Source organism: Marmota flaviventris, chromosome 1 (genome assembly GCF_047511675.1).
Source record: "Marmota flaviventris isolate mMarFla1 chromosome 1, mMarFla1.hap1, whole genome shotgun sequence".
NCBI lineage: Eukaryota > Metazoa > Chordata > Mammalia > Rodentia > Sciuridae > Marmota > Marmota flaviventris.
In genome coordinates this window covers 157744095-157772024 of record NC_092498.1, presented here as the reverse complement: position 1 = coordinate 157772024, position 27930 = coordinate 157744095, and the positions used below count along the sequence as shown (strand labels likewise).

The 27930-nt window shown below is 48.7% G+C and overlaps 3 protein-coding genes across 4 annotated transcripts; 1 reads left to right on the top strand and 2 right to left on the bottom strand.

The window, feature by feature from the left end:
• Positions 1–1110: 1110 nt before the first annotated feature.
• Positions 1111–14144, bottom strand: Lrrc74b (leucine rich repeat containing 74B). Its single transcript, XM_027924312.1, has 9 exons — positions 14006–14144; positions 13391–13533; positions 12837–12969; positions 11752–11958; positions 8392–8501; positions 6814–6929; positions 5245–5323; positions 3172–3267; positions 1111–1266 (listed from the first exon to the last, which is right to left on the bottom strand). Exons 1-9 carry the CDS (start codon positions 14142–14144, stop codon positions 1111–1113), a joined length of 1179 nt encoding a protein of 392 aa, XP_027780113.1.
• A 1635-nt stretch (positions 14145–15779) lies between these two features.
• Positions 15780–22221, top strand: P2rx6 (purinergic receptor P2X 6). Of its 2 annotated transcripts, none has more exons than XM_071609179.1 (12): positions 15780–15894; positions 16778–16928; positions 18240–18311; positions 18505–18580; positions 18728–18821; positions 18896–18976; positions 19059–19200; positions 19295–19404; positions 20783–20876; positions 20978–21043; positions 21194–21271; positions 21388–22221. In XM_071609179.1, the coding sequence occupies exons 1-12, from the start codon at positions 15839–15841 to the stop codon at positions 21469–21471; spliced, it is 1104 nt and encodes a 367-aa protein (XP_071465280.1). In that variant the 5' UTR covers positions 15780–15838; the 3' UTR covers positions 21472–22221. The 2 variants fall into 2 exon arrangements, with proteins under 2 accessions (XP_071465280.1, XP_027780112.1); XM_027924311.2 differs by having other exon boundaries at positions 15780–15972.
• A 1192-nt stretch (positions 22222–23413) lies between these two features.
• Positions 23414–27442, bottom strand: Slc7a4 (solute carrier family 7 member 4). Its single transcript, XM_027924344.2, has 5 exons — positions 27431–27442; positions 25744–26765; positions 24478–25118; positions 24095–24203; positions 23414–23992 (listed from the first exon to the last, which is right to left on the bottom strand). Exons 2-5 carry the CDS (start codon positions 26723–26725, stop codon positions 23817–23819), a joined length of 1908 nt encoding a protein of 635 aa, XP_027780145.1. The 5' UTR covers positions 26726–26765; positions 27431–27442; the 3' UTR covers positions 23414–23816.
• Positions 27443–27930: the final 488 nt, after the last annotated feature.

Below are 27930 nucleotides of genomic sequence, written 5' to 3'. Positions count from 1 at the left end.
TCTAGGCAAGTGCTCTGCCACTAAGCTACATCCCTAACTTTAAAAAAAATTATTTTGAGGACTGGGGTTGTAGCTTGGTGGTAGTGCGCTTGCCTAACGTGTGAAGCACTGGGTTCAATTCTCAGCACTGCATATAAATAAATAAGTAAAATAAAGGCCTACCAACAACTAAAAAATTTATATTACAAAATGATTTTGAGATAGGATTTTGTAACTTGTCTAGGCTGGCCTCCAAATTGCAGTCCTCCTGTCTCAGCCTCCCAAATAGCTAGGATTGCAGGTGAGACCACAGTTCTCTGCATAATTCTTTCTTGTTGCTGAATAACATTCCATTGTATGGATATGCCATATTGTATGTACCCATGGATAAGCATTCCAACTTTCTGGATATTATGAATAATGCTACAATGAACAATACCTGAAAAAGTTTTTCCATTGATATATTTCCCATTCTCTTGAGTATACACATAGAGAGGAATTATTGGTTCAGTTGGTAATTCTATGATTAAACTTTTGAGGAAATGCCAAAAACCATAGGAGTTTTTTACCTTGATGTACTCGCTTACATCATGTATATTTTCATGAATTCTTCAATGTTTTTGAGCATGGGGCTTTTAACATTTGCAGAGTTCCAAATCTTAATTAGTGGGCATTTAACTTACTTCCATATTTCATTATTATAAACAGCATTTCAGTGAACATCTTCAGGCAACAATTTTTTTGTGTATCTCTGATTAGTTCTGTAGAACAATTACACAAACATTTGGATCAAAACGGACAATTTGATGACTCTCAGTGCATAATAACAATTGCCTTCCCAAAGGGCTGTGACAAGTTGAATTTTTGCAAGTAGTTTGGGAGTGCGATATGTACTCCTTCTCATATTTTTTCTTCCAAGGTCACTAAAACAGGAACATATGGAAGATGAACAGGGACATCTTTCACCCTGTGTCCACACCAATGTGTTACATGAATGAGTGATGGCAAAGGAAGGCCTAGATTATAGCAGGGTCCATGGAGCAGAGGAAGGTACAAGTGTCAAGAGTCCAGTAGTCCACCATGTGGAAACTGAAGTGACTTATTGGGAGATGAGGAAGCCATCTTCCAAAGTCATTTAAGAGCAGATGCTGGTGGGGGTGGTCTGAAGACTGGCAGCAACTCTTTCTTATAGTTCACTCTGGGAGCACCAGTCTTTATGCAAAGGCCTGGAAGAATCACCTTCACTGAGCTAGCAAGGTCATCAAACTCTCTGTTCACCTGCATATCCTAAGGAGAAACCCATGATAAGACAGTGCATTCTTCCTTTCTGGGAACTTGGTTGTATTACTTGTACACAAGGTCTCCAAGAAGTTCCTCTGGGCAGTTTCTCTCCCATGGATGATGATCTCACACTTCCCAAAGTATTAAAATAGAAAAGGGAAGGGATTCAAGGGGGGGGGGCTTTTAAGGGCATGCTCTATTTCTCCATGTGAGGGGATAGTTACATGGGTACATGCTGCTTGAGATCCATCTTAATCTTTAGGCACTCTTTAGCATGGGAAGAGGCCTGAGGAGAAGAGAACTAGCACATTAATTGAGCCTTTCTCTGTGCAAGTCCTACCTACAGGGTCTATCATCTCATTCCATCTTTTTCACTTTAAAATTTTTAAATTTACTATCTTCAACACAGATGGAGTCCTTCTGTGTTGCCAAGGCAGGTCTTGAACTCCTAGGCTCAAGAGAGCCTCCTGCCTCAGACTCCTGAGTAATTGGGACTACAGATGCACACCACTACACCTAGTTCCTATCCTATGTACACAGTGCCCCTGGAAGGCATGTATTAGCCCCATTTCACATAAAGAAAAGGCTGAGCTCTGGAAGGGAGTTTACTTCAACTACAAGAAGTCATAAGCATTCCCCTCAGAGCTGAGGATAAAATCTGGATTAGTCAGATTAGACTAAGATAACAGTTAAAGACTAGAAAATAGAACATTAGAGCCTGGCTTGTGTGATGATTCTTTGGTTCAGAACCTTGTGCAAGATCCCACATTGATGAACTCAGGATTTGGTCCCAGGCATGAACTGATTGCAAAACTAGTGGTATTTCTGTTATATTAGAGGCCTTTGCTAATGACCATATATTGTATTGAATAAATGTGTAGTTTGGCAGGCAAATGTATATATTATCCACCCCCCTTATTCTAGAACGATTAGATACAGTGTTGAAAAGGATTTTTAGAACTGAAGAAACATTTTTAAGTCATGCTAATTTTCTGGCTTTGGAGTTGTAAGGACAATCTAGGAAGAATAGAACTGTGAAAATAGTTCTGGTATGACTGACTCAAGTGTGGATTAAATAGTCTAGGTTAGAATGAGCATTGATTGGTAACCAAACTTTAAAACTTCATATTCTGTCAGGCTGGATACATAGCTTAGTGTTTGCCTAGCATGTGTGAGGTCCTGAGTTCCATCCCCTACACCACATGTGCACGCACACCCACACACACACATACACAAAGTGATTCTGGAGTCTCTCCTTAATGATGAATTGACATAGAATAGAAAAGAGTGACATTTCTTTCCCATACTAAAAAAGCAAAATTGGGCTGCGGTTGTGGCTTAGTGGCAGAGCGCTTGCCTAAAACGTGTGAGGCACTGGGTTCTGTCCTCAGTACCACTTAAAAATAAACAAATAAAATAAAGGCAAACTATCCAACTAGAAAAAAAAAGAAAGAAACCAGGAAAAAAATTAAAATGGCATTAAAAGTGGGTTCTAATTCCCTTGCTGTCACACAAATCCACAAATGGATCTTCCAGCAGTGCAGTCCACCTGCAGGCAGTACTGGCTGGGATGGGGGAGGGAAGAAGGGTACCCTTGCCCAGTGCTGAACCTGCAGATCGAAACATCCATGCATATTAAGCATGGTGCCCCCAAATTCCACCTCTGCTCTTTCAGCCAAGGAAGAACACAGTCGGGGCCCAAGGTCAGACCAGGCTACAGATGCCAGCCCAGAGTGGGAGCAGAGTTGCAGTAGTGTCATGACCTGCATTGAGACCTGGGTTGGAACTCTCACTTGCCACTGGTGTATCTGAGTAGAGCACTTTGTTTCTGTAATCCCCATTTCTTTCCTCTCAAATGGAGATGTAACAGGGTTGTTGGGAGGATCAGAAAATGGCTTTAAAAGCTCTTACAGAGAAATCTAGCAGTTCTAGTGCAGATGCTGGGTTGTCCCGGACAGACTTGAGGAGATGAGAGCAGCCTTCAGTTTGCATGGGATTCCTGGACACCTAAGAAAGACAACACAGAACTAAGAGAAGCTGAGTCCAGGTAGGCTGAGAGCGACCTACAAGGGAATGAGGGCACTTCTTCTCATAGTGTGGTTAGGAAGGCCCCACTGCCTCAACTCAACAGGTGTTTCTGTGTGACATATTGCCCTGGGTGAGGATATTGAGCTGGGCAAGAGAGGAATGGAGTGGATGCTGACAAGGCACCTATTCAGCTCTATGCTGGGAGCCAAAGATGCAGACAAAAAACACACTGGATTCTTAAATAAGAGTTCAGTTGCTCAGGGAAGGTGAGGCAAAAGAAATGTAAAATTCAGTGTGGTAAGTTCAATGCAAGGGTGCATGCCAATACCACCTGGGAGGTCGTCATTGGAGAGTAAAACCCCAGAACCAAGCTTTACAGTTGTAGAGGATGGATAGGGGCATTTCAGCAAAAACAACAGGAGCAAAAGCAAAGGTGGTAAATAGTATCCTCTGTGTGTGTGTGTGTGTGTGTGTGTGCGTGTGTGTGTGTATGAGTGGGTGCATGCAAATTCTGAAGAGCAATGAACTTGGAAGCAGAGTTTAGAAGAGTCCAGATCCCCATGATGTGCTATTATTGATGAGGTATAAAGCTTGGATTTATCAGAAGTGAAAGGTTTAGCAGGAAGTGACAGGGGCATTGTCATTTTAGAAAGATCATCAGGCAGCAGATGGGAAGGAAGGACAGAACTGGGAAAACTAACAGCTTAACAGAACCTGAGAAAGGGAGAAAAGGAAGAACCAACAGCCTGAGCACTCTGTTAGAGTCTGTAAACAAGTCAGGATGGCGCCTGGCAAAATGCCAGAGGGAGTGGTTTGTGAAGTAACACCAGCGAGCCATTAAGTGTGGAGATTTCTTATTGGTTGACTGCTGTATCGAGTTTATGTTAATTAGGATAAGCTGTGTGGAATGTATAAATACCTCTGTTGTCCTACAATAAACGGCTCTCACTCCTGCTGTATCAATCTACACAAGTTGTTCGTCACCACCCCCCCCCCCCCCCCCCCCCCCCCGGCTATTTTGCCCAGCCAGCCGGGCTGAGGCAGCACTCTGCTGGAGGTGATACTGGAGGGAAAGTGTGGGGAAGAGACATGGGTCAGGCTCTGGCCCCCATCTTCTGACTTGGTTTCTCCCACTGAGAGGCAACCCCTAGATGGAGGTGAAGCATTCATGACAAACTCTCAAGAGTTCATTGTGATTAGGAGACTGTCAGTGCTGGAGAGGTGCATGTAAGCTTGGGAAAGAGGTCACAGTTTTTGAGGGGCAAGGAGTGGGAAAGCTAATGAGAGAAGACCTGGGAAGGCTGAAGATGGGGAGCAGAGCCAGATGCCAACCCTGTCCCCAGTGCTGGTGATACTGTCCCCTAGCACAAGCTATTGGTACAGCAGACCTCAGAGATTTTTCTCCACATTTGCCTGGCTCCCTCCCTTCTCCATCTTCCACTCTGAGCCCTGCTCAGTGACTCTTTTCACCTGCAACTCTGAAGAAAGGCAACTCCCTTTAGACACACAGGCCTCAGGTATGTCTGAGCAGTGGCAAACAAATCCACCTGCATTGACCCTGGGTTCCAGGACAGAAGAGAAAGAGCAGGGGAGATGAATGCCAAGCGAGGGGTTCTCTGGCAACTTTCCACAGAGGAGCACCCCAAAAGGAAGAGAAGAAAAGTCAGCAAGATGTTGTTGAGGACATAGTGCTGGGAGGGATAGGTGGACAGAAGAGGAATGTGAATCTCAGCATGGGCCAGGCCAGAGGTGGGAGACTGAATGGCAAAAGGAAGAAGTAGTTGCAAAAGTAATCCAGGAGGCCCCCCTCCCAGAGACCCCATCAGGGCTCTGGAGTCTGTGTACACTGCCGCCCATCCAGTGGCCCTGGGTTTGGTGATGTGTGGATGAGGCATCTGTGTGGACAGGCACAGGGCAGGTCTATGCTGAGGCTTCCCTCTTGAGGTTAGCACTCACAACAAGAATCCTTAGTGTCTGGTTGACCCGGAGGCCCAACCCCAGGTGCCGGGCTCCTATTGCAGAGATTCGGTTGTTGCTGGAAAAAAAAAAAAAAAACAACTTATGAGTCATAGTCAAGATACAGGATTAGTCTAGGTGTCCATCAGCAAGTGAGCAGATAAAGAAAATGTGGTACCTATACACCATGGAGTATTATTCAGCCATAAAGAAGAATGGCATCTTGTCATTAGCAGCATGGATGAAACTAGAGAACATTATGTTAAGTGAAATAAGCCAGACACAGAAACACAAGGGTCACATGTTCTCTCTCATATATGGAAGCTAAAAAATATCAACCTGAAAATAGGTTAGTGACTACTAGAGTTTGGGAAGGGTTTGGAAGTGGGGAGGTGGAAAAAGAAAGTTTGGATCTGATCAGTGTGAGTATGGAAATATCACACAGAACACCATTACTTTGTACAATTAACGCACAATAGCAACTCTGACAAAAAAGACTCATTCCTCTTGCAGCTTTCCAAAGAGCTGTGCAGGACTGATTGCCCCAGTGTCTCTTCTGGATATTCTGTTGCATCCACCAGGATTGGCTTCTCATTCCAACCCTCCCTTCATGCCCAGGTCTTTCAGGCAACTCAGGGTGAAAAAGATGGATATGATGCCGCCTCACGGGTGACTCCGTTTCCAGGGAGATCACCCAGCCAACAGGCCAGAGTGTCCCTCCTGTGGTGGAGACCAGCCATCACTCCCTGGCTCTTTGAGCTCAGCAGGTGCCCCCATGTGTTCTGCTCCATGCTACCTACCCATCACCATGACAACAACTATCGATAATCACCCATCACCCTGTTCTCATCCTCTCTTCTCCTCCTACTAAATCAACTTTGGGCTTCAACTCGGGGCCGCCTTTTCTAAGGAGCCAGTCCCACTTCTGACTTCTCACATGTTGGCTCTGGCTGTGCCATGAATTTCAGCATTTCCTGTTGCTGCCTCCAGCCTTGGCTCTTCCCATGGGGAGGAAAGATGTGCTGGACTGAGTGGGGCCTCTTGCCTGCAAGGTGCAGCCCCTGGGGAGGGGCTCAGCCACAACAGCCTATAACTTAACTGACATCTGCCTCTTTTTCCCCAGTGGGTTTGCCCCTACCCCATTCATTACCTGTTGAGGGCTGAGATGCTGCCTGGCCTCGAGAAAAACTTCATTCAGAGCCGACCCCAAGCAGCCATGTGCTGAACAAATCATGCCCGTGGGGCCACCAGACAAAAGCCTGGCCTTGCTCCATCCAGAAGGGGATCCATTGAAAGGCAGGGAAGTTCTCACAGGTCACCATCCTGTGCCAGGCCTTCTGAAGGTCATTCACACTTACATTTGGGGATCCCTAGCTACCTGCCTGCAGTGCAGGAATTAGGAGTCACAATGTATTAGTGATGATCTTGAGAGAGAAGGATGGAGCTGGATGTCTTAGGATTGTGGCCAAACCCCTTCCTAAGTAGACTATCATAGGATCAGAAACGAAAATGAATATCAGTGAGATCACAGTGCCCCTGGTCCCTGCGTCATACCCCTATACTTCTCACCTCATGTTGAGTTCCTCCAACACGTTGTTGGCCTTGAGGGCCTCACCCACTGCAGAAGCTCCAGAATCTCCAAAACCATTAAAAGAGATGTCTAGGACTTTCAGGAAGATATTTGCCTAGAACATAAAGAGTGAATCTGGGACCCACATCTCATGGTGCAGAAAGCATGGGGGCCATATCCTCAGAGCCCAAGAGGCTTGAGGTGCATGATAGGGACAAAATGAAAAAGAGCAGAGATGAGGTAAAGTGCTGTACTTCCCCTAATTAGCTATAGTTTGGAGGTGATGCTAATGGAGCTGAACAGTCCCAAGCACAACAGAGGAGGCTGGAATTCAGGTCCGTGGTCTCTGGACCCCCAGAGACTAGGCAGTAGTGGGTCCCAAGACACAGTAATCTGATTTCCATGCATGTGGGAGGGGTTTTTGTTGTTGTTGTTGTTAGAGACTTTGCCCAGGGTCACTTTACCAATGAGCCCCATCCCCAGCCCTTTTTATTTTTTATTTTGAGACAGGGTCTTGCTAAGTTTCTTAGTGCCTCTCTTTAAGGTGCTGAGGGTGGTTTTGAGCTTGGCATCCTCTTGCTGCAGTGTCCTGAGCCTCTGAAATTGCAGGTGTACACCACTACACCTTGCCATGTTGGATTTTCTTAATATCAGGGACCCTGAGACATAAAGCAGCCCCAAGGACCTCAGGTTCCAGCAAAGTTTTGCGGGATAAAATCTGCCCAAGTGTCTGACGGGAAGAGATGTTTTGGTGCTCTGAGAAGAAAAACCCTGACCTACCACCTTGCCTTAGAGGTCCTCCATAAAAGTAGTTGTTACAGGAACATCAAATATGCCTTGGGCCACTCTAGCATTGCTTGAGGCTCGACTCTCAAGTTGTATGAACCTCAATATATAGGGGAGCAAGTGAGACGTTTGAGTCAGTGTGCTGGCATTCAGGGTTGCAATGGTGTCTTTCAGAAAAACATCTATTTATGTTAATAGTAAACATGTGGGGCTAGGGTTTTAGCTCAGTCACTGAGTACTTGCCTAGCACACATGAGCCATTGGATTTTATCCTCAGCACCATATAAAAAGAAACAAATTATGGCTGGGGTTGTGGTTCAGTGGTAGAGCACTTGCCTCACATGCATGGGGCACTGGGTTCGATCCTCCATACCACATAATTAAATAAAACAAAGGTATTGTGACCATCTACAACTAAACATTAAAAAATAAAAATAAACAAATTATGTAAAGGTATTGTATCCGTCTACAAGACTTGACAGATGTTCCCTACTAGCCAAGAGTTTGTACCTGGAGAAGGTACAAGACATTCAGCTCTGGACCCTTCAGTAAATGACCAGATAGTGGGCCCAGTGTACTGTAGTCATCAGATGGGGTGAGGAAAATAAAAGTTACCTAAAACAAACACACTTTAAGTTCTCTTTAAAGTTTTAATTTTGCACTGAGGATGTGCAAAGCCCTGGGTTCCCCACACCCCCTAAAAATAAAGAATAAGAAAAAAGATCTAAGGTTCATATCTGATGATCTGCAAAGGAGAGGCCCCAGGAACTGACTGGATGGGGGTCTCATACCTCTAGTCCCCTGGCAAACACTATGGCTCCTGGACCCCGGAGGTGATTCCAGCTTATGTTAAGCTCTGTTAGTCCTGTGTTTTCTGCCAAGGCTGGTCCAAGTGTCTCTCCTTTGGAACACCAAGATAGATCTTGTTATTAACTCTGCTCATTCCTTTTTAAAAAATGATACTGTTGCCTGAATCTCTACTGGGCAGGAGGATCTAAGAGATGAGGTCAACATAGGCTTGCCCTGCCCTCACAGAATCCACATTTAATAGGGGAGGTATAAATACAAATTAATGGGATGCAAGCTAATATAAACTAAAACAGGGAGGAATAGGAAGAGAGTGGTGGCCTTGATGGGGTCACAAAAGTGATTATAACTCTGAATCGAATATCCACCACTCATGTATTCAAGCATAATGTACAGTAGACACAGGAAAGAACAGAAGTGCAAAGACATTTGAGAAACACACTCGGGCATGGAGCTGGTTAAGGAAGCAGGTGCAATGTGGTAGATAGTAGGTGGTATTTGAGAGAGGCTCAGAAGCCTGTAATTCTATGTCAAAGACAGGGCTCAGGCTCTTCCCTATAGTAGCCAAGGAATCAGGGAAGGCTAAATAGCATTTCAGCAAGATTCCTAGTGTCTCATGATAAACATCAGCAAAGACAGTGAGTGGTCAGGTGACCCATTGAACGGTGCTTGCTATAGGTAAGAGGTGACTGCTAGCACAGCCGTGATGGAGAGGAGGCCCAGGGAGATATTGAAAGGAAGTGACTGTGTATGGAGAAACTCAAAAGGGATATTTAGCATGTAGAACGAGAAGAACCCAAACCTATAGAATGCTTTCTATCTGTAGTACTTGGCCAGTCTGACCTGCTCCCAGTTCTCCAGAGCACCAGCTCTGACATGTCTCTTGGCCGTCCCCTATTTTGGAATCCCCTTCCTTACTTTTATAACAGCTCTAATATTTCTAATCTGGTTTTTCATAGACTAGAGAAGTCTGTACTGCCTGGTCAGACTGGTTTGGGCCTTTCTGGATCCCTGGAACACCAGAAATCCTTCCATCCTTCCAGGCTGTAGCCACTAGATCTCTTTCTGTCTGACTGGTCTCTGTCACCAGACTAGGAGTCCCTTGAAGATAAGAATTTGACTCCTACCCATGAGCCCAGAGCCTATTACATGTCTTGTAAGGCTGGTTTGAAGAAGTGCAGACAGGAAAAAATGAATGAATCAATAAGAGCACTCAGCCAGCTTTCTCTGCTAGCACTTACAGTGGCAGACACTTTTAGCACCTTGGAGAGCTCCCTGTGCCAAAGCACTGCTGCTCCAAGAGCCAGACTCAGCACCCAAATCCAGTTTTGATACCTTCAGGTTCATAGATATGGATACTTCTTCCTTCCCCAGACACTTCCAGAGCTGAGAGGGGAGGGTGGTGGTCATCCACTTGATAGTAATCCCTTCTTTGCTGAATTACCGGTCAGTGAGAGGGTTCTTCTTTTATACATCTGTAATAGCTAATGCTTGGTCTCCATCATCTACACAGCCATCCTGAGATAGGTGGTGCCATCACCATGGATCAGGTGAGGAGACTAAGACCAAAACTCCTTCACCACTCAAGGAAATCAGCCATACCTTCAGGTCCCTATTTGGAGAAACAAAATGGCCTTTCCTTTCCCAGGCCCCATTCTACCGTCCTTGTGTACTTATTTGTATTTCCTTAGCTTCTAGCCCCTCCCTTCCAGCTGCCTCTCTGGTGCTTGACCTCTGCTATAGTTTGTATCTTAAGTGGCTCCCAAAGGTTCATATTTTAAAGGCTTGATCCCCACAGTGGCACTACTGGAAAGTGACAGAGCCTTTAAGGGGTGGGGCCTAGTGGGATGTCTTAGGTCATTGGAGTGTATGTTCTTGAAGGGAATTTTGAGACCTAGGCCTCTTCCTCTTAGCCTTTTTGCTTTCTGGCCATAAGTTGAGTAGTTTTGCTTTGCCATATGCCCCTACCATGATGTGCTGCCTCATCAGAGGTCCAAACTAATGGGCCAATTCATCATGAACTGAAACCTCTAAAACTAAGCCAAAATATATCTTTTCTCTTTATAAATTAATTATCTCAGGTATTTGTTATAGTAACAAAAATACTAATATATAACTAACCAGTTCCATCTAATTGTGACGGTCTGGAAAGACACCTATATTTTGCCAAAATCTGAAATAAACTTCTCCTTTAATTTCACTGACTTCCCACAGTAAAATTTTCTTAGAAGGCAAACTGAGTGTCAGTAACTCCAGGGCTGATTCTCACAGGCCAACACTGGTGCTTGAGACAGATTATCAATTCCAAAACTTTCCAGATCAGTCAATTTTCTCCTGGGGAATTTATTAAAGTAGAAATACATGTGCATTCCTTTCAAAATATGATTCAAGAGGTCCAGGATCCCAGGTTATTCTTTTTATTTTCCTTTCTTTTGAGATGAGGGTATTACTGTGTTGCTCAGGCTGTCCCCAAACTCCTGGGCTCAAGCAATCCTCATGATTATCCAGGACTACAAGCATGTGCCACTGCACCCTGCTTCTAGGTGATTCTCTTGTGCATGCTAGGCAAATTTTCCACCACACCAAGCTACATCCCCAGCCTGCTTATAGGTGATTCTTATAATTGGTTGGAACCTTTGGGAACAGGCACAGAAATGTATATTCCTGGCAAACAGACTGCTCATGCAAAAGCCCTGGGGCATGAGAGAAAGAGATCAAGCAATCCACTTATGTTTTTCACAGTATCTCAAATAAAATTTTCACATGTTCAGCCATGACTTGCAGCCATTGACTCTTTATACCATAGCCTAGTCACTCTCCCCTGGATCACTAGTCTAGTCATATTGGTTATCTACCAGTTTGAGAAACAGGCCTGTATACTCACTGTTTCTTTGTTTGAAATTCTCGCCCTCTGGTTTTGCCATGACCTCTTCGCAAACCTCATTTAGGTTTAAATATCACCTACTCAAAGAAGCCTCCCTGGCCATCCCTCTAAAGCAAGGAGTCCCCACTCTTTTCTTGTTTTAGATTGTTTCTTTTGGAGCACCAATAATTACTAATAATTATCTTGTTAATATGTGTTTCTTGAGGACAGGGCCTTTGTTTTGTTTACTTCTAGATCCCTAGTGGCCAAACCAGTGCTAAGTATACACAACAGTGGGTAATGAGATATTTGTGGAATGAGTTAAAGGCTGTGTGTACCTAGAGTGGACAAGGAGTGGGCCAAGGTATATAGAGAGAGCAGAACCAGACATGAATGCTCACTATGGTTCTGCCACCTCCTTCCCCTATCATCAAAGGAAGATGAGCTGTAATGTCCCATGGTGGCCCAGACCAGGGATTACCTGCTTGGTCATTCAGCTGGTTATAGCTGACATCCAGGGATTTCAGGCCTGTGTGGACCAGCAAGAGTTCAGCAAGGTACTGGGCTGCCTTCTCTTCCAGGCTATTTCCTGCCAGTTGTATCTTCTGCACAGCCTGGTTCACTTTGAGGGCAGCACAAAGAGCCTGGGCCCCTGCCACTCCAATCTGGTTCTCTGACAGATCCACATCTGGGGGCCAGCATCATTCTTCAGTCAGTGGGATCTGAAGTCAAGACCACCCTTATCCCCATTCCTACATATCCCAAACCTCCATGCCTGAGGCAGAGGAAGAAACTTTGAGGTTGGACTATCCTAGAGTTTCAGCTCTGCCACCCATTGGCTAGGTCCCCTTGGGCCCCTGACCTCTCCCTCCTCGCCTGATTATAAACTTCTCTGCCAAAGGGTTAAAAGCTACCTACCTTGTGGTACTGTGGAGAATGTTGTTAGAGGAATAGCTACCACATTGTTAACTGGTCTCTGTTCTATTGCCAGGGACTGATGATACTAGCCCAGGTGGCCAGGAAAGGAGCTCTTTCATGGACCAGATACTCTGGTGACCACTTTATATACTCAGTTTTATTTAATACTCACCAAAACCCAATGGCTAAGTGGTATTGTTGGGGCCGCTTCACAGGCTGGAAACAGGCTCAACAAGATTTAGTTGCTTGTCCAGTCTGCCTGCAGAGCTGGCATATGGATCCAGCCTCAGAGAATTCCTACCTTGCCCTCCTGCTTCTTGCACAGTCTGGTCTCTGCCTCTCTCCTCTACCCTGCATTCAGGCACTGGGAGTCTACCCTATAGTGGAGAGGGTGTGCTGGTCAATGGAGGAGGGGAGTGAGTAGGGTAGACCTGGTCAGGAAAGAAATGGCATCCAGCATTGACTGCTCCACAGGCTGGATCCTCAGAGGGTTTAACTCCACCCTCATGTGCTGCATCCTGTGTTAAGCAACCACCCCCCCCCCATTAGCCACCAGTGGACCCCAAGTGAGGCCTGACTTTCCACATCACTGAGAAAAGTAAAGGAAAGAACTCAAGCCTGCCCACCTGCCCCAGGCTCAGCACCTACCACAGATGCTGCTGTTTTTGCTCAGGACATAGGCCAGGGCCTCTGCACCAGCCGCACAGAGCCCATTGTCCTGAAGATCCAGCCGTTTAATGTAGGGATTGGAGGTCAACATGGAAGCCAGAGCCCATGCCCCCTGGAACAGAGCAGAGAGTCCTGAGAGGTCAGGTTCTTCTCAGGGCTGAGGGCAGCAAACACATCTAGCCATCTCTGGGCTCATGTTTCCAGGGCTCAGCCTGCTCAGTGCCCTCCAACCCAAAAGCCTTCACTTTCCCACATTCTGAAGGGACACCTTCTTCTCCCTCTAAGCTCCAATCAGATCTCACCCTCTGAAGTCTTCCCTGACCCTCCAGCAGGTTAGGAGCCTGTATGCTCCCCAACCTTCATGGCTGATGTGTCCCATCCTCCATCTTTACCCAGATATAGGGGATGGGATATACCTGGCAAAAAGGACAGCTGAGGAGTGTGTGGGATGGTCTCAATGAGAGGCATTCCATGGCTATTATCTCCTAGGTCCCCCCCAACCACCCCTGACTCCAGAGTCCCACCACAGGTACCTGGGGTCCCAGACCACGGTGCCTCAGCTTCAATTCTGGGGCACAGCCTTGGTTCAGAAAGTAGATGGTGGGCACAATGCTATAGGCCCGGCAAGACCCCAAGTGGAGGGCATCCCTGATGGGTTCTCTAAGTCCATGTATGCCTGGAAGGAAACAAGGGAGGTAAATGTGGAGCCCTTCACTAGCACACCCACCTCCCTCCTTACCCTCCATTACTATCCTGGCTGTTTCCCTTCTAGAGGCATTTCTTCCTGTACTGGTGGGACTTTTGTCCTCATATTTCAGATCCGTTGGCAGGATTTTGCATTTCTTTGTTCTGAAAACATGTTCTTGTTTTGTTTTGTTTCTGCAATGCTGGGGATAAAACCCAAGGCCTTATGCATGCCAGGCAAGCACTCTACCACTGAGTTACATCCCAAGCCCTGGAAGTATATTCTTAATGATGGACCTCCTGATGTCGCTCAGAAGGGTGGGCATGGCCTGAGAGACCACTGGCTGCCCTGAAATCACCCAACAAAACGATGAGCTCCCACTCAGTCTCAGCCCACTTCCCTCCACACCTGCCAAGAAGCCCCCAAGGTGAGAAGTCAGGCCTAGGTCCCTGCTTCAGAGCACCTTCTGTCTCCAGGTCAGAGTCTGAATCTGCTTCTGAATCCTTGTCGGCCTCCGGGACCCCTGCAAAACACCCAGCGGGTGCTATCACCTCTTCCCTCTGATCTTCATTTTCCCCAGGCCTCTCACAAGGACCCTTCATGGTTATACCCATTTTGCAGAGGTCTGCTCTGAGGCAGGGGCAGTTTAGCGCCGCACCTAGAAAGTGAGCGGATTCTCAGCTATAGCGCAGCTCAGCACTGGGAATGTGGGCGGATCCTACGCCCTCGCTGGCCAATCGAATGTGGCATACAGACAACAGACTCTCCCCTCGGCTAATACAGGCGCGCTGCCACTAGCCTGTTGCCCGGGCAACCCGGTGTTTTGGTTGCTGCAGAAACTGCGACTGGCCTGCGCAGACCTTGAGTGGGCCCCTAAAAGTACTCTCCACTGGCCTAGCGTAGGGCTGGGCACCTTGAAGGCGTTGTTTATTATTTATTTATTTAGGTAAAGGGGATTGAACTCAGGGGCACTAACACTGAGGTACATCCGCAGCCATATATATATATGGCTGTATATATGTGTATATGTATGTATATATGTATTATAGAGACAGGGTTTCACTGAGTTGTTAGTGCCTCGCTAAGTTGCTGAGACTGGCTTTGAACTCGTGATTCTCCTCAGGCTCCCAAGCCGCTGGGATAACAGGCATGTGCCACCGGCCAGGCGCGTTCTTCATTCTTGCCACCCGATGAAATTCTAGCATCTCCCTTTTTCACCAAAAGGGAGTCATACCTGACCCCAGAGCTTGTGCTTTAGTCACTGTATTTGGCGGTTGGGAGACAGCTGTATGGGAGGGCATGGGGAACCTGCAGAGCCCGGTTACCCTCCTCTCTGGAGCTAGACCACATTCTCAGTCTGTGGCTCTCAGTTCTCTCTCATGCTTTGGCCTTTTCTATGCTGTTCTCTCCACCCTACATCTTTTTTTAAAAATTATTATTAGTTGATGATAGATCTTTCTTTCTTTTTTTCCTTCTTTCTTTCTATGTGGCGCTGAGAATCGAACCCAGTGCCTCACACATGCTAGGCAAGTGATCTCCCACTTAGCCACAACCCCAGACCCTCCACCCTACATCTTTACCCAACTTTTCTTGCAGTGTTTCAAAATCTGCACATATCAGCTTAGAGGGATTTCTTCTTTTTAAATTTTTTTTTGTTATACATGGACACAATAGCTTTATTTAATTAATTTATTTATTTATTATGTGATGCTGGGTATCAAACCCAGTGCCTCATGTGTGCTAGGCAAGCACTCTACCACTGAGCCACATACCCAGCCCTCGGAGGGATTTCTTTTCCTTTTTTTTTTAATATTTATTTTTTAGTTGTAGTTAGTTGGACCCAATACCTTTATTTTATTTATTTATTTCATGTGGTGCTGAGGATTGAACCCAGGGCCTCACATGTGCTAGGCCACTGAGCCATAATCCCAGCCTTCAGAGGGATTTCTTTATGAAGCTTGCCTTGGCTCCTCCTCTGAGCTCCTTCTGACCCCATGCCACCTGTTCTTCCCCACCCTATAAGGAAGTATAGCAGGAGGGCAGGAGCAGAGCTGCTCCTTTTGGAGTACCTAGGGATCAGCAGAGGAACTCTAGAGAGTATGAGAGGCCCAGGACAGCTTGGGCCTGGGACCAAGTCCAGAACTGGGGGGTGGAGGCTAGTTCCTGCCCTAAATGGAGGTGTCCCTTTAACAACAGCTGGCCTGGCCCATTTGGATGCACTCTTTGCCTACCGATCAGCTGTGGCTGCAGCTGCTGTGCTGACTCATTGCACCAGTAGCCAGCAGAAACTGGGGGCATGTGCTCCTCAGGGGCCTCAGCAGGCTGGGGGCTTCTGGATTACAAGACAGAGAAGTATGTGATGACCAGGAACTGGCGGGTGGGCGCCTTACAGAGGCTGCTGCAGCTCGGGATTGTGGCCTACGTGGTGGGGTAAGAGAAAATAGTTTTTAGTCAGGTTGGCTAAAGGGATCATGGCTGGTCCTATTGGGCTGAGGGTTGAGAATTTGACTCTTTAGGGACCAGGCTGGTGGTGGGGGGGTAGCAGATTGGGACAGGGTTGGAAGTAAACAGAATGAGGGATCTTTGTCCATTCCAAGGCTTTCAGAATAATCTCTGTTTGTGTTCCTGCCTGCCCTCCTGCCTTCTTTCCAGGGCCTTATTCCTAGTCTCATATTGGGCTCTGGACACAGGAAGATCAGTCCCATTCCTGCCTGGGAGGAACCCCGGTGAGGCAGAAGGCAGTAGTCCTTTAGATTCATGAGAGCTGGAGCACTGAGGCCCCCTAGAGAGACCACCAGTTCTAGCTGGGAGGTCAGAGGAGTCTTTAAGGAGGGAGCTATGTCTAGCTGGGGTAGGAGTAAGGATATTGTCTATGAAAGTCACTGTGGGGGCTGGGGTAATAGAGCGATCGCCTAGCGAGTGTGAGGCCCTGGGTTCCATCCTCAGCACCACATAAAAATAAATAAGTACAATAAAGGTATTATGTCCAACTCTAAAAAAAATAAATATTAAAAATAATCACTGTGGTAGATGCTGACTCTCCAGTGATTGTCCAAGGCTTTGGTCTGTTCAGGGTATCTGTGGTGACAGTTGATGCTGGAGAGGAGTCAGAAGGCTTTGATGCTGGGCTAGGAGCCTATGGAGTATGGGAAGGGAGTTGAGCTTATAGGATCCAGTTCCTCCACTGTTCACTTTTGCTAGAGTCATACCATACTGTCCATCATCTCCTCCCCAGATGGGCCCTCCTTGCAAAAAAAGGCTACCAAGAACGGGACCTGGACCCCCAGATTTCTGTCATCACCAAACTCAAAGGAGTTTCTGTGACTCAGATCAAGGAGCTCGGGAACCGGTTGTGGGATGTGGCTGACTTCGTGAAACCACCACAGGTGGGTCCCTAGTGCTGCTTCAGGTGGCATGAGTCCTTCCCCTACTGACAGCTCTAATACAAATCATGCACAAGAGAGGCATGTGATATCAGAGTGCATCTGGTTTGGGAAGGAGCATGTAGAGGAGTGTTGCCTAGATGGGGCCTTCAGGAATTGTGTAGGAGGTTTCCTGGTGAACAAGAAGGGAAGCCAAGCCAAAGTAACTTCCTTTATAAAGGTCCAAAGGCTGAGCTTCCTCACCTGAGGCATCATTGTCATGTGTTCCTCCTCTACCCTCTTGGGCTTTCTGTCCCTAATCCCTCTACCCAGCTGGTCTATATCCCCAATGTCCACCTCTCTTCCACTGATGCTCAAATTATAGCCCCAGTGACCACCTGCCTGGATAGAAGCTGATTCCAGATTCACCCACCATGTCCAAAGATAAATCATCTACCTCTCCTGGCATTCTCACTTCTATTCATCTAACGAGAGCAGTGACACCCACCAGTACTAAAGCCAGATGCTTTCCTGTCCCTCCCATTATTTTTCACTGCAACCTCTACCATGCCTGGTCTCTGAGTGGGCCCTTTGATTCTCTCCCCTATTCCCTGCCACCAGGTACACATAAGCAATAGCCAGGATGAACTTTTACGCTTAACATCATCAGAACCTCAACCACTGCTCTCTGCCCAGGGAAGGGTCCTCTCCCATGATGGTGACCACCAAGACCCTCCATATCCTAACTGTTGCCATGCCCCAATGCCCTCTGCCTAGCCCTTATCTTCCTTTCCTAAGTGCACCATGCTCTCAGGAGCAGCACCTCTGCATGTCCTTAGCCACTCTGACCCCAGGTCAAGCTTACCATCTGCTCTCCCAACCCCTTGCCATTGCCAGCTCTGATGTGCATGTGATAAGGGGTCCACCTCTCTTCAAGTCTTTGTTTTTAGTGCCTAGAAGCAGGAGACTCTTGGAAAATTCAAGTTGAGTGAATGAGAATAAATGTGAGAAATAAACTGGTAACTAAAAGATAAACATGGACATGAGGATCCCTAGGTTCAGAAATGGTCAGAAATACAGCCAACTTCCTGTTTGCACCTGCCTCACTGGAGACATTTTCCTGAGGGACAGTGTTGGTTACTAGATGGGGCCAAGACTATTCCCTCAAAAACTAGACTCCTAGGCCTAAGGATGTAGCTCAGCAATAGAGTGTTCATGTGCAAACCCTGGGTTCCATTCCCAGCACCACCCAAACAAACAAAACCAGGCTGTCAGCTTCTGGCCTCCACAGGTGAGGGAACCAAGTAGGGACCAACCTTGAGATTTGCCTCCTAGGGAGAGAACGTGTTCTTCTTGGTCACCAATTTCCTTGTGACGCCAGCTCAAGTTCAGGGCAAATGCCCAGAGGTAAGATTGCCTGGGAGAGTGGGTCCCTACTTCCTCTACCAGTCCTGGGTCACCAGCCATGTGTGCCGTGTACTTCCAAAGCCAGGGTATCACAGGAGGCTAACATGGGGAGAAGCATCTCCTTGCAGTCTATAGGGCTAAGGGAAGGCACCCCCTTGGGCTTTTGGTGACTGGAGTCTCTTGTCTACCTCAGCACCCCTCTATCCCGCTGGCTAACTGCTGGGTCAATGAGGACTGTCCTAAAGGGGAGACAGGGACACACAGCCATGGTAACTATAAGCTCTGTCTTTCAGAATCTCTACCAGGGCAGGGGGTGGGAGGGGACTCTGGGTGTGGTTCTATCAACAAATCTGTTCCACATCCTCCTCATGCCCTGTGGAGATTTGAGGACCTAGAGTACATCTTTTGTTTTCAAGGCATAAAAACAGGTCAATGTGTGGTATTCAACGGGACCCACAGGACTTGTGAAATCCAGAGCTGGTGCCCAGTGGAGAGTGGCACTGTGCCCAAGTAAGTCTCCTACTGACTCCCAGGGCAAGGCAACAGCACAGGCAAAATTCTAACATTGTCCCCTTTACTTATAGGAGGCCCCTGCTGATCCATGCCAAGAACTTCACGCTGTTCATCAAAAACACTGTCACCTTCAGCAAATTCAACTTTTCCAAGTATGTATGGGCTGGTGCTGGTTAACCCCAGGTCCTCCATGACCCCCTGGATCATCTGATTCCCTATCTCCACTCCTTGCAGGACCAATGCCTTAGATACCTGGGACTCCGCCTATTTTAAGCACTGTCGCTATGATGCACTCTCCAGCCCCTACTGCCCCGTGTTTGGCATAGGAGACCTTATAGCTGCAGCTGGTGGGGACTTTGAAGACCTGGCATTGCTGGTGGGTTCTTGGAGGCAGGGTTCCTTAAGGGCTAGTGGAGAGGGCCTCAGGTCCACCCACTAGTGCTGTGTAAGCAGAGATGTGTTGTGTGCAGGGTGGTGCTGTAGGCATCAGAATCCACTGGGATTGTGACCTGGACACCGGGGGCTCTGACTGCTGGCCCCATTACTCCTTCCAGCTGCAGGAGAAGAGTTACAACTTCAGGTATGAGCCTCATAGCCCCCAGTGTCTACTTGCTGTTCACAGGCCAGTGTGAGGACAGACCACTGCTTGTCCTGCCCTCTGGATACCCCACTCTATTTGTGAGGGGTGGCCCATGGGCTGAAGAAGGTATTCTCAGTTCCTCATCCTCCAGCACAGGTTGCATCCAGCCTTTCCCTGTCCTCCACCCCATCTGTCCCCATCCCTTCTGCATAGTGTGGACTCTTCACTTCTAGACCTGGGCATGGTTCCTTCTCCACCCCACCTGGCCTCCAGCATCTTCCTTCCAAGGCATGGGAGGCTTTTGTTTTGTTTCCACTTATGGTTTTACCTAAAACTTCTCAAAAAATTTATAGAAAAGTTCAAAGAAGAAAAGTACTGTGAACACCCATATACCCTTCACCTGGGCTTACCAGTTTTTGTTTTCTTTTTGGCATTTGGCTATGTTTGCTTTCTCTACTTTTATTTAGAGTAATCTGGATATATTTAGATAGATTTCAGACAGAACTATTTTGGGTGGCTCAGTGGTAGAACTCTTGAACCATCACCAAACACACACATACACACAAAACTATTTGAAAATGGCAGGTAGACATTCACCCTTATTAACACGATCCTGAGCATGAGGATCTTTTCCATGTGACCATTCTATTGTCACACCCAAGAAATTGAACACTAACAGATTAAATCTAATATTTCTATTTTCCCAGAGGTGCTAATAATGTGCTAAATCTTTATATTTTTCGAGCTAGTTGTGGTGGTACACACATGTGATCTCAGTGGCTTGGGAGATTAAGACAGGAGGATCCCAAGTTCAAGGCCAGCCTCAACAATTTAGCAAGGCCCTAAACAACTTAATGAGACCCTCTCTCTCAAAATAAAAAACAAAAACCAAAAAAAGTTTGGGGATATAGCTTAGTGGTAAAACACCCCTGGGTTAAAATATCTACTACCAAAAAAAAAAAGACTTTATATTTTACAATTGAGGATTCACTCAACATGAACTTATTGTCATGTCTTTGTCTTCCTACACAGATCTCCCCCTCCTACTAGTCCTTTGTCATCTAGTGTCACCTTGATTTGCACATAGAAACTCCTATGTGTGCACATAGCCATTAGGCCTGGGAATTAGATCCCATATCATAGTTCACTGTACCTTCATCTGGCTTCTCTTTTTCCAGAGGGCAGGGAGCTTTCTTGGGTCCAGTCCTGGTTTGTTTCTCCCTATGTTCTTAGCAACTATGTAGGTCCAAGACTAGGACTCAGGGTTGGTCTTGGAGTTTATGGGGCAAATACATAAGTAAAATTGGAGGCCCAAGAAAACCAGACCAAACTGTGAATGGGCAGTGCAGACCACCAGAGCCCTCTTTTCTGCTCCCAGGACAGCCAGTCACTGGTGGGAAGCCCCAGGTGTGGAAGCTCGAAGCTTGCTCAAGCTCTACGGGATCCGCTTTGACATTCTCGTCACTGGGCAGGTAGGGATGGAGCCAGGGCTTGGGGAAGGCAGACAGATGGGCCTGAAGGAGGCTTGTGGTAAAAGTCATAGCCTGAGACGCTCAGCCCAGGTCTTTCTCAGGCAGGGAAGTTCGGGCTTATCCCCACAGCCATCACGGTGGGCACTGGAGCTGCTTGGCTAGGTGTGGTAAGTCCAACTACCACGCACGGGCTCCCTCTGGCTGCATTGAGCACCTGCCTGGGTCTGCTAGAACCCTCTGAGCCTGCATGCTGTGTCTCGGGATGAGGCTTGGGTGGTAGCAGGAGGGCAGAACATGGTGGGCCCTGTCTCTCCCAGATCACCTTCCTCTGTGACCTGTTGCTGCTGTATGTGGATAGAGAAGCCCATTTCTACTGGAGTACAAAGTATGAGGAGGTGAGTGAGGGCTCAGAGTTGGAGCTCCAGAGTTGAGGCCACTCTGCCTGAACACTGGGTTCTGCCACATTCTAGGGGATGTTGGCCAGATCCCTGACCTACTGTCTTGTCTTTAGGCAAAAGCACCAAAGGAGGCTGCCAATCCTGAATGGACCAAGCCAGCTTTCACACCTGCAAGCCCCATTGCTCAGGTGCCTTAGATAGGGCCAACACCTGCCCCCATGGTAGCTGCTACTGGGAGCCAGACTTGGTTGCTAGGGTGGTCCTGTCTGGGCTCTGGTACCCACTTACCTGATTATTCCTGAGGCCTGTAGCACTCCCTGTTGTTTGGGAAGGATGAGGTCCTGACTTGGGGACCTTAAGGATGAGAAACTTAACAGAACTGGGGTAGGGAGTGGAGGGAAAATGCCACTCTTGAACTCCCAGGCAGACTTTACCTCCTGAGTGCAGCCATAGCAGGGTGCTGCCTGGGGAGCTATGGAAGCCAGTTTTGTTTAGAGACATGTGGTAGAACACAATCCATGGAGGTGGGGTGAGTTTTGAACATCTTCATTACATCATCGAAAGAGGGCCCACATATGCTTAGCTTACGCCCACCTGCCACTTCCCTGTGACAGCCTTTGGGCTTTGGAGGGCTTAAAGAGGGAAAAGAGGACAATGGGACTGAATTGGTGGTCACTGGGTCCTTTGTTCTTCTGTATATCCCTTTGGAGATCACCCAGGCTAACTCCCCACCCCAGAATCTGATTACCAGGTTTCCTAGGAGCCCTGGAGGCGGAGAGGCTGTATATCTAGAATTTACTGCCATCCATGTCATACTCAATAACCTGTCTGGGTACCTGCCCACCTTAGCCTGAGGCATATGCATGCAGGAGGCCCTAATCCTGACCCAGGCAGAGCACAGTGGCTGTAAGGAATGTCCCTAATAAAGGACACTGAGGTCTGCTGAAGGCTGGCCAGGTTCTGGCTGTGGAATCTTCCTGTGGGGCCTAAGTCCTGCCTGATGGAGATTTTCCCCAAGTCCCAGGACCCAAGGTCAGGATGGGAGGGATAGGGATGCAGGAATGTAGGTCCCTGGGGAGGGTAGGGATTTGGAAGTACTCACCTAAGGGAGGTAAAAGGTTGCTTTATCATGGATGCCTTTATCACTGAGGGCCAAGGCTAAGGCTGAAGTTGGACTAGCACCTGGAGTCATCTGGCCTCAGTTCTTGGGGGTCCCTGCTGCTTTTCAATGTCCAGGGCAGCGGTGTTCATGGGCAGGTGGGCTCCAAAGGGGTAGACTGGGAAGGCATGGCTCATGAAGCCTGATTATCTGAGGTGGATCACATGTACCTGATTGTTCTCAAGGTCCAGAGAAAGATGATATGACTGTTGGAGTAAAGCTTGCCAAAACCAGCAGCTTCCTGTGTGGTCCTTACAAGAAGAAATAGGAAGGGGGATGCAACTACAGTGGGCATAGTACAGACAAGGAACACCAGTGGGAGGGTATAGTGTGGGCCTAGGGCCTTTCTGGGAACTCCCTCCTCCCCAGGCTAGGGCTCCCATTTCTACCAAGTGGGCTGGAAGGTAGTGAAGGCAGGCCCAGGTTCTCGTATACCCATGAACATCCGTGTGAACTAGTCATAAGTGCAACATCTCCAGCCTTCATTTCAAAGCCCTGGCAGAGTGGGCAGATAGAGACAAAAGTGAGCTGTGGGCTGGGCCTAAGCCTAGAAACAGCTGTCATTTCAGTCTGCACATGGGCATGCAGGATATCCATGTGAGCCATATGTCTTAGGGTATGTTTGTGCCAAGAGGGTATATGCCTGTGTGCGGGAGTGTTTTGATGTTCCTAGGTAGGCCTCAGGAATATGCTGTGCTCTCTGGGAGCCCTGAAAAACCCAGAGAACTCTGGAACCCCACTGCCTTTTCTAGGCAACCTCTTTGAGGCCCAGGCTCTGCTCCTTGATCTATCTGCCAGAGGATAAGTGGGGAATATTCTTGCCCGTTTGACCCCTATATGTCTGGTGTATGTTGCTTCCCTCTAAGTCAGGTAGGGAGTACTGGCCTGAGGGAGAATCCCTGAACCCAGGCCTGGCTGTGTCCCTGATTCAAGGTGGTCCCAAGGTAACCTTTGTAGAAGTTTCAGTCTTTATTATGGATTTGGAACAATTGCCCGATTCCCAAAGGTAGGTGAGGACTCAGTATCACAGAGAATTCCACAGTGGACATAGTGGCTAACCATATGGCTGGCTGAACAGTTATTATTATGAATTCCTGGGGCTGCGACCTCTTCCCTGCCCACCCTACCTACCCACCCAAATAGCTGGAATTGATCAGAAACAGGAAGGTGCTGAGCAAGGAGCTCACTGCACCAACACTGGCCAAGACCCATTATCTGAAGACCAGAGAAATTTAGTATCTGGATTAGGGTCCTAAAGTCCTGAGAACCACCAGAGCCTACAAACCCAAGGTGTCCTGAACAGAAGCAGCTCCCAGCTCCTCTGGCCTCTTGAGGAGATGGAGAGAGCAAAACAATCATGAGTTAGCCTCACAGACTGGTCGGCTACTCCATGCAACCAGGCTCCTCAGCTGGTGGCTGGCTAGTGGGCTGCACAGCCTGCACTGTCTCTTCTAGGCTGCTGCTGGAGAATACCACATATCGTGTGGTGGTCAGCTCTGGTGGCTCCTGCTGGTTCGCTTTGCTGTGCCAAATGCCATAGCCGAAATACACAGCGAGTCCTGCAAGGTTGAAAAGAGCCTGAGGGATAGGACCCCGCCCTACCTGCCTTCTTTGTCCTCCCACTGTAGCACACTAGGTGTCCTAGCCTTGCCCCCACTCACCAATCAGCAGCCAGATGGAGAAGCGCAGCCAGGTCAGGTAGCTCAGCTTCAACATGAGGCAGATATTGAGGAGAATGCTCAGGGCTGGAGTCAAAGGCACCAAGGGGATCTGAGGGCATAAGGACAAGGCTGAGATGGACATTAGGAAAGACCTGCCAGCCCCGAGCCTGACTTCACAGAAATTTCATAGAGCCTCCATCTGTCTCTGGAAATTTTGGAGAGAAAGTACTCCCTCACCATGAGGAAAGATGAATAAAGTGAGGATGGATGGATTGGCCTCCCCCAACCTCATGAGCCCTTGTTCATTATGGAATGGCAGAAAAAGAAGGGGCAAAGGGAGCTGGCTGGGGTAAGACTGAGCAGGTCCGGAATGGGGAAGGTACCTGAAAAGTGTCTTGCTGTTGCTGTTGCTGGTGAGCCCCCAGGACCAGAAGGCAAAGCAGAAACACAACACTGCTAATCAGGAGCAGCAAGATGTAGCCCCACCGTGGGAGGTGCAAGGCCGAGTCTCCGAAGACTAGCACACAGCCCAGGGTGATGGCTGAGATCACCAGGATGCTAAGTGCCCAAGTCACAGCAGCTCCAGGGTTACATCCATCAAGGAATCCCAGGTAGGGCCTCAGGGCTGGTCGAAGCTGCCCAGGCTCAGAAATTGAGGTTTGCACAGCACCTACTAGCTGTATGTGGTCTGAGAAAGAATCATACTTCTTGGCTGCAGGGCCAGGGCTGGCTGGGCCTGGGGAGCTGTGTGGAGAAACCTTCTGAAAACGTAGAATAATGATGCTGGTGGCCACAAAGGTGTAGGCCAATAGAGTGCCAATGGACAGGAACTGGACCAGCGCCTCAAGGTCCAGCAGCAGTGCCAGGAGAGCCATAAGGACACCAAACACCAAGATGCCCACCACGGGCACCTGTGTCCGGGGGTGCACTCGGGCAAACACCTGGAAGAAGAGCCCATCTGCAGCCATGGCATAGACGATACGCGGCAGGGAGAAGAGGTTGCTGAGTAGAACGGTGTTCATGGCTGTAGCAGAGGGTAGGGCAATGGTCATCATGATAGTTAAACCTATCAGGGGTCACTGTTGGGGTCTGGGGCCTAGGTGGTTCCTTGGAGACACAGGGATGAGATTGTCTGGGCTTTTAGTATGAATGTGTATGAAGTACAAGATTATCATTCCCCAGCTCCAGGAATGGGGCACTCCAATTTAAGTCATAGGCCCACTGGAGAACCTGATAAAAACTGAGCCCCGTTGCCCAGGAGAAGGCTTGTAAGTACATGCCCAGAATTGACATTCTATGTACAATTTGGGGGGAGGAGCCCCATAGGAGGAGTCCTTCCAACAAGCCTAGGTGAAAGTCTCCAATAATTAGCACTTTCCCAGGCCCATTATGCAACTGGTAAGACTGAGGCATGGGTGGAGATTTTATTTTCTTTTTTAAAAATATTTGTTCTTAAGTTTTAGGTGGACACAATATCTTCATTTTACATTTATGTGGTGCTGAGAATCGAACCCAGTGCTTCGTGCATGCTAGGCGAGCACTCTACCACTGAGTCACAACCCCAGCCCCAAGGTGGAGATTTTCTAAGAGGCTCAGGACAGGACCCCACTGCCCTGTTCTCTCCCACCTTGCCCAGAAGGACCCCTTACCGCAGATGGAGCCAGCTGCCACGATGAAGCCAGCCCAGCTGTAGCCCCGCCGGTAGAAGGCATCAGCAAGTGCTGAGTCAGGGTCTAGACTGTGCCAGGGCACCATGAGGGTTAGTACGGTGGAGACGAGGATATAGGCACCAGCTGCCAGGCCAAGGGAGATGGCAATGGCCATGGGCACAGCCCGCCGTGGGTTCTGGGCTTCCTCACTGGAGGCAGCAATGACATCAAAGCCCACAAAAGCATAGAAGCAGGTAGCAGTTCCTGCCATGATACCAGAGAAGCCAAAGGGTGCAAAGCCACCCTCCTCAGCACTCCAGTTGTGGGGGTGTGCAAGGATGAAGCCCAGGATGATGATGAAGATAATTACCATCAGGCTGATGGCTGAGAAGGTATGATTGAGCCAGGAGGAGACACGGACTCCACAGGAGACAAAAGCAGAAGCTAGAAGTAGGATGCCAGCAGCCAGGAAATCTGGGTAGCGGGCCAGGAAGGGCACCTGCCAGACACCCACTTGAGACTCAGTGAAGTTGCGAATGCCATGGCTAAAGATGGCATCCAGATAGCCACTCCAGGCACGGGCCACAGCAGCACCCCCAATAAGGTATTCTAGGAGCACATTCCAGCCTATGAGGAAGGCCCACACCTCGCCCATGGACACATAGGTGAATAGGTATGCAGAGCCTGTGCGGGGTACACGTGCTCCAAATTCTGCATAGCATAGGGCTGCCAGCAGGGAGGCCACAGCAGCCACACCAAAGGACAAGAGTACAGCAGGACCAGCCATATTCTTGGCCACGGTACCCGTGAGCACATAGAGGCCTGAGCCTACCATGCCACCCACACCCAGCAGGGTCAGGTCCAAGGTGGACAGGCAGCGCTGCAGAGACGTCTCCATGCTGGAATCCTCCAGAGGCTTCAGTCGATTCAGCTTCTGGCAGAAGTGTGCCAAGCTAGCAGCACTGTGCAGTCCCCAGGCCATAATGGGTAGTTAAGAGGTGCACCAAACTAGCCACTGGAATCTAGTAGGGTCAGACAGAGGGAAATGACAAGTTGTTCAGCCAGGTACTAGCCAACTTTCAGTTCCTTCTGTACTGCCTCTCCCCAGTGCTCTTCTTATCTTAGCTCTGGAGACCTAGGACACCTGCATCATGGGCTTGCTGGAGGGTTGGGATGGAACAGGAGTCAGGCCAGAGGACAGGAGGTTACAAGGAAGCCTGGAGGTCCTGTCTGCCTTTAGGGCAGTGGAGGGGATAAGGCAAAGCCCCACATGGGTACCAGCTAGGTAGTCCTGAGGGTAGGGAAAGCCAGAGTCTGGGAAGAGCTCTGTGGTCTGAGATCCAAGAGCAAGGTGAAATGGGAGGCTTCCTGGGAGCTGGGCCAGGAAGTCGAGACCCGGAACAGGAGCAGCTGTGCAACCGGGGACGGGGCTCAAGTGACCACCTGGCCTCAAAGAATGGCAATCACCCCCCACTGGGCAGGCCAGAATATCAGCGGCTGTGAAGCTGGGGCTCCCTGGGCCCTGAGCTCCGGATCCGGAGCTAAGACCCGGTGCGCCTGCTGGCGCTCTGACACTCGCGGCTGCCGCCACCGCCCCAGCCAGCTGCGCGAGACCCTGTGCCCAGAAATCAGAGCTTTCAGCTGCTCTCCGCCCGAGCCCATCCGCGCAAGACCCGATGCAACCCACCTGCTGTCGCCACCACAGCCACCGCTCTGAGCTCTGTGCCCGCCCCTCTTGCTAACTCCGCCTGCGCGCAGGGCTCTCCCCCGCCCCCAGGCGCTGGATTCTACCAGCAGCTCTGCCACTCGCACTCCCTGGAGGACCCAGCACCGGGCTTTACCTGCTATTACACACCCAAATAGCCCACCCTACCTACACCTCACATGATCAAGACCAGAGCTCACTGGGTTCTAGAGTATCTCTATCACTGACACACAGAGGAGGAATTCCAAGTCACCAGGTAAGTGACTAGCCGCCTTCACTGAGGGCCAAGTGACGTCCCTGGGTAAGAATTCTACCCTGCTTCCACTGTACCTGATACCATCCTTGATCATTCATCCCAAAACATTTACTCCATCCAGCTGGGCATCATCCAAGCCCCCCAACACAAGATGATGTTTGGTCTGCATCTTTGGGCACTGTGAGATGTGGTTATGGGTCTGGCTGAGGGGCCCTGACCTCTCAAC

Bases quoted from the DNA above. Each gene is read 5' to 3' on its own strand.
- Lrrc74b (XM_027924312.1), bottom strand. From the start codon at position 14,144: ATGAAGGGTCCTTGTGAGAGGCCTGGGGAAAATGAAGATCAGAGGGAA. The intron at 13,534-14,005 runs GTGCTCTGAAGC...GTTTCCTTCCAG, and splicing joins CTCTGACCTGGAGACAGAAG to GCATACATGGACTTAGAGAA. The intron at 11,959-12,836 runs GTAGGTGCTGAG...GCTGGCCCCCAG, and splicing joins CAAAAACAGCAGCATCTGTG to ATGTGGATCTGTCAGAGAAC.
- Slc7a4 (XM_027924344.2), bottom strand. From the start codon at position 26,725: ATGGCCTGGGGACTGCACAGTGCTGCTAGCTTGGCACACTTCTGCCAG. The intron at 25,119-25,743 runs GTAAGGGGTCCT...CCTCTGCTACAG, and splicing joins GGCAGCTGGCTCCATCTGCG to CCATGAACACCGTTCTACTC. The intron at 23,993-24,094 runs GTGAGTGGGGGC...TCAACCTTGCAG, and splicing joins CTCCATCTGGCTGCTGATTG to GACTCGCTGTGTATTTCGGC.
- P2rx6 (XM_027924311.2), top strand. From the start codon at position 15,839: ATGTGCTCCTCAGGGGCCTCAGCAGGCTGGGGGCTTCTGGATTACAAG. The intron at 18,312-18,504 runs GTAAGATTGCCT...TGTCTACCTCAG, and splicing joins TTCAGGGCAAATGCCCAGAG to CACCCCTCTATCCCGCTGGC. The intron at 21,272-21,387 runs GTGAGTGAGGGC...TCTTGTCTTTAG, and splicing joins GGAGTACAAAGTATGAGGAG to GCAAAAGCACCAAAGGAGGC.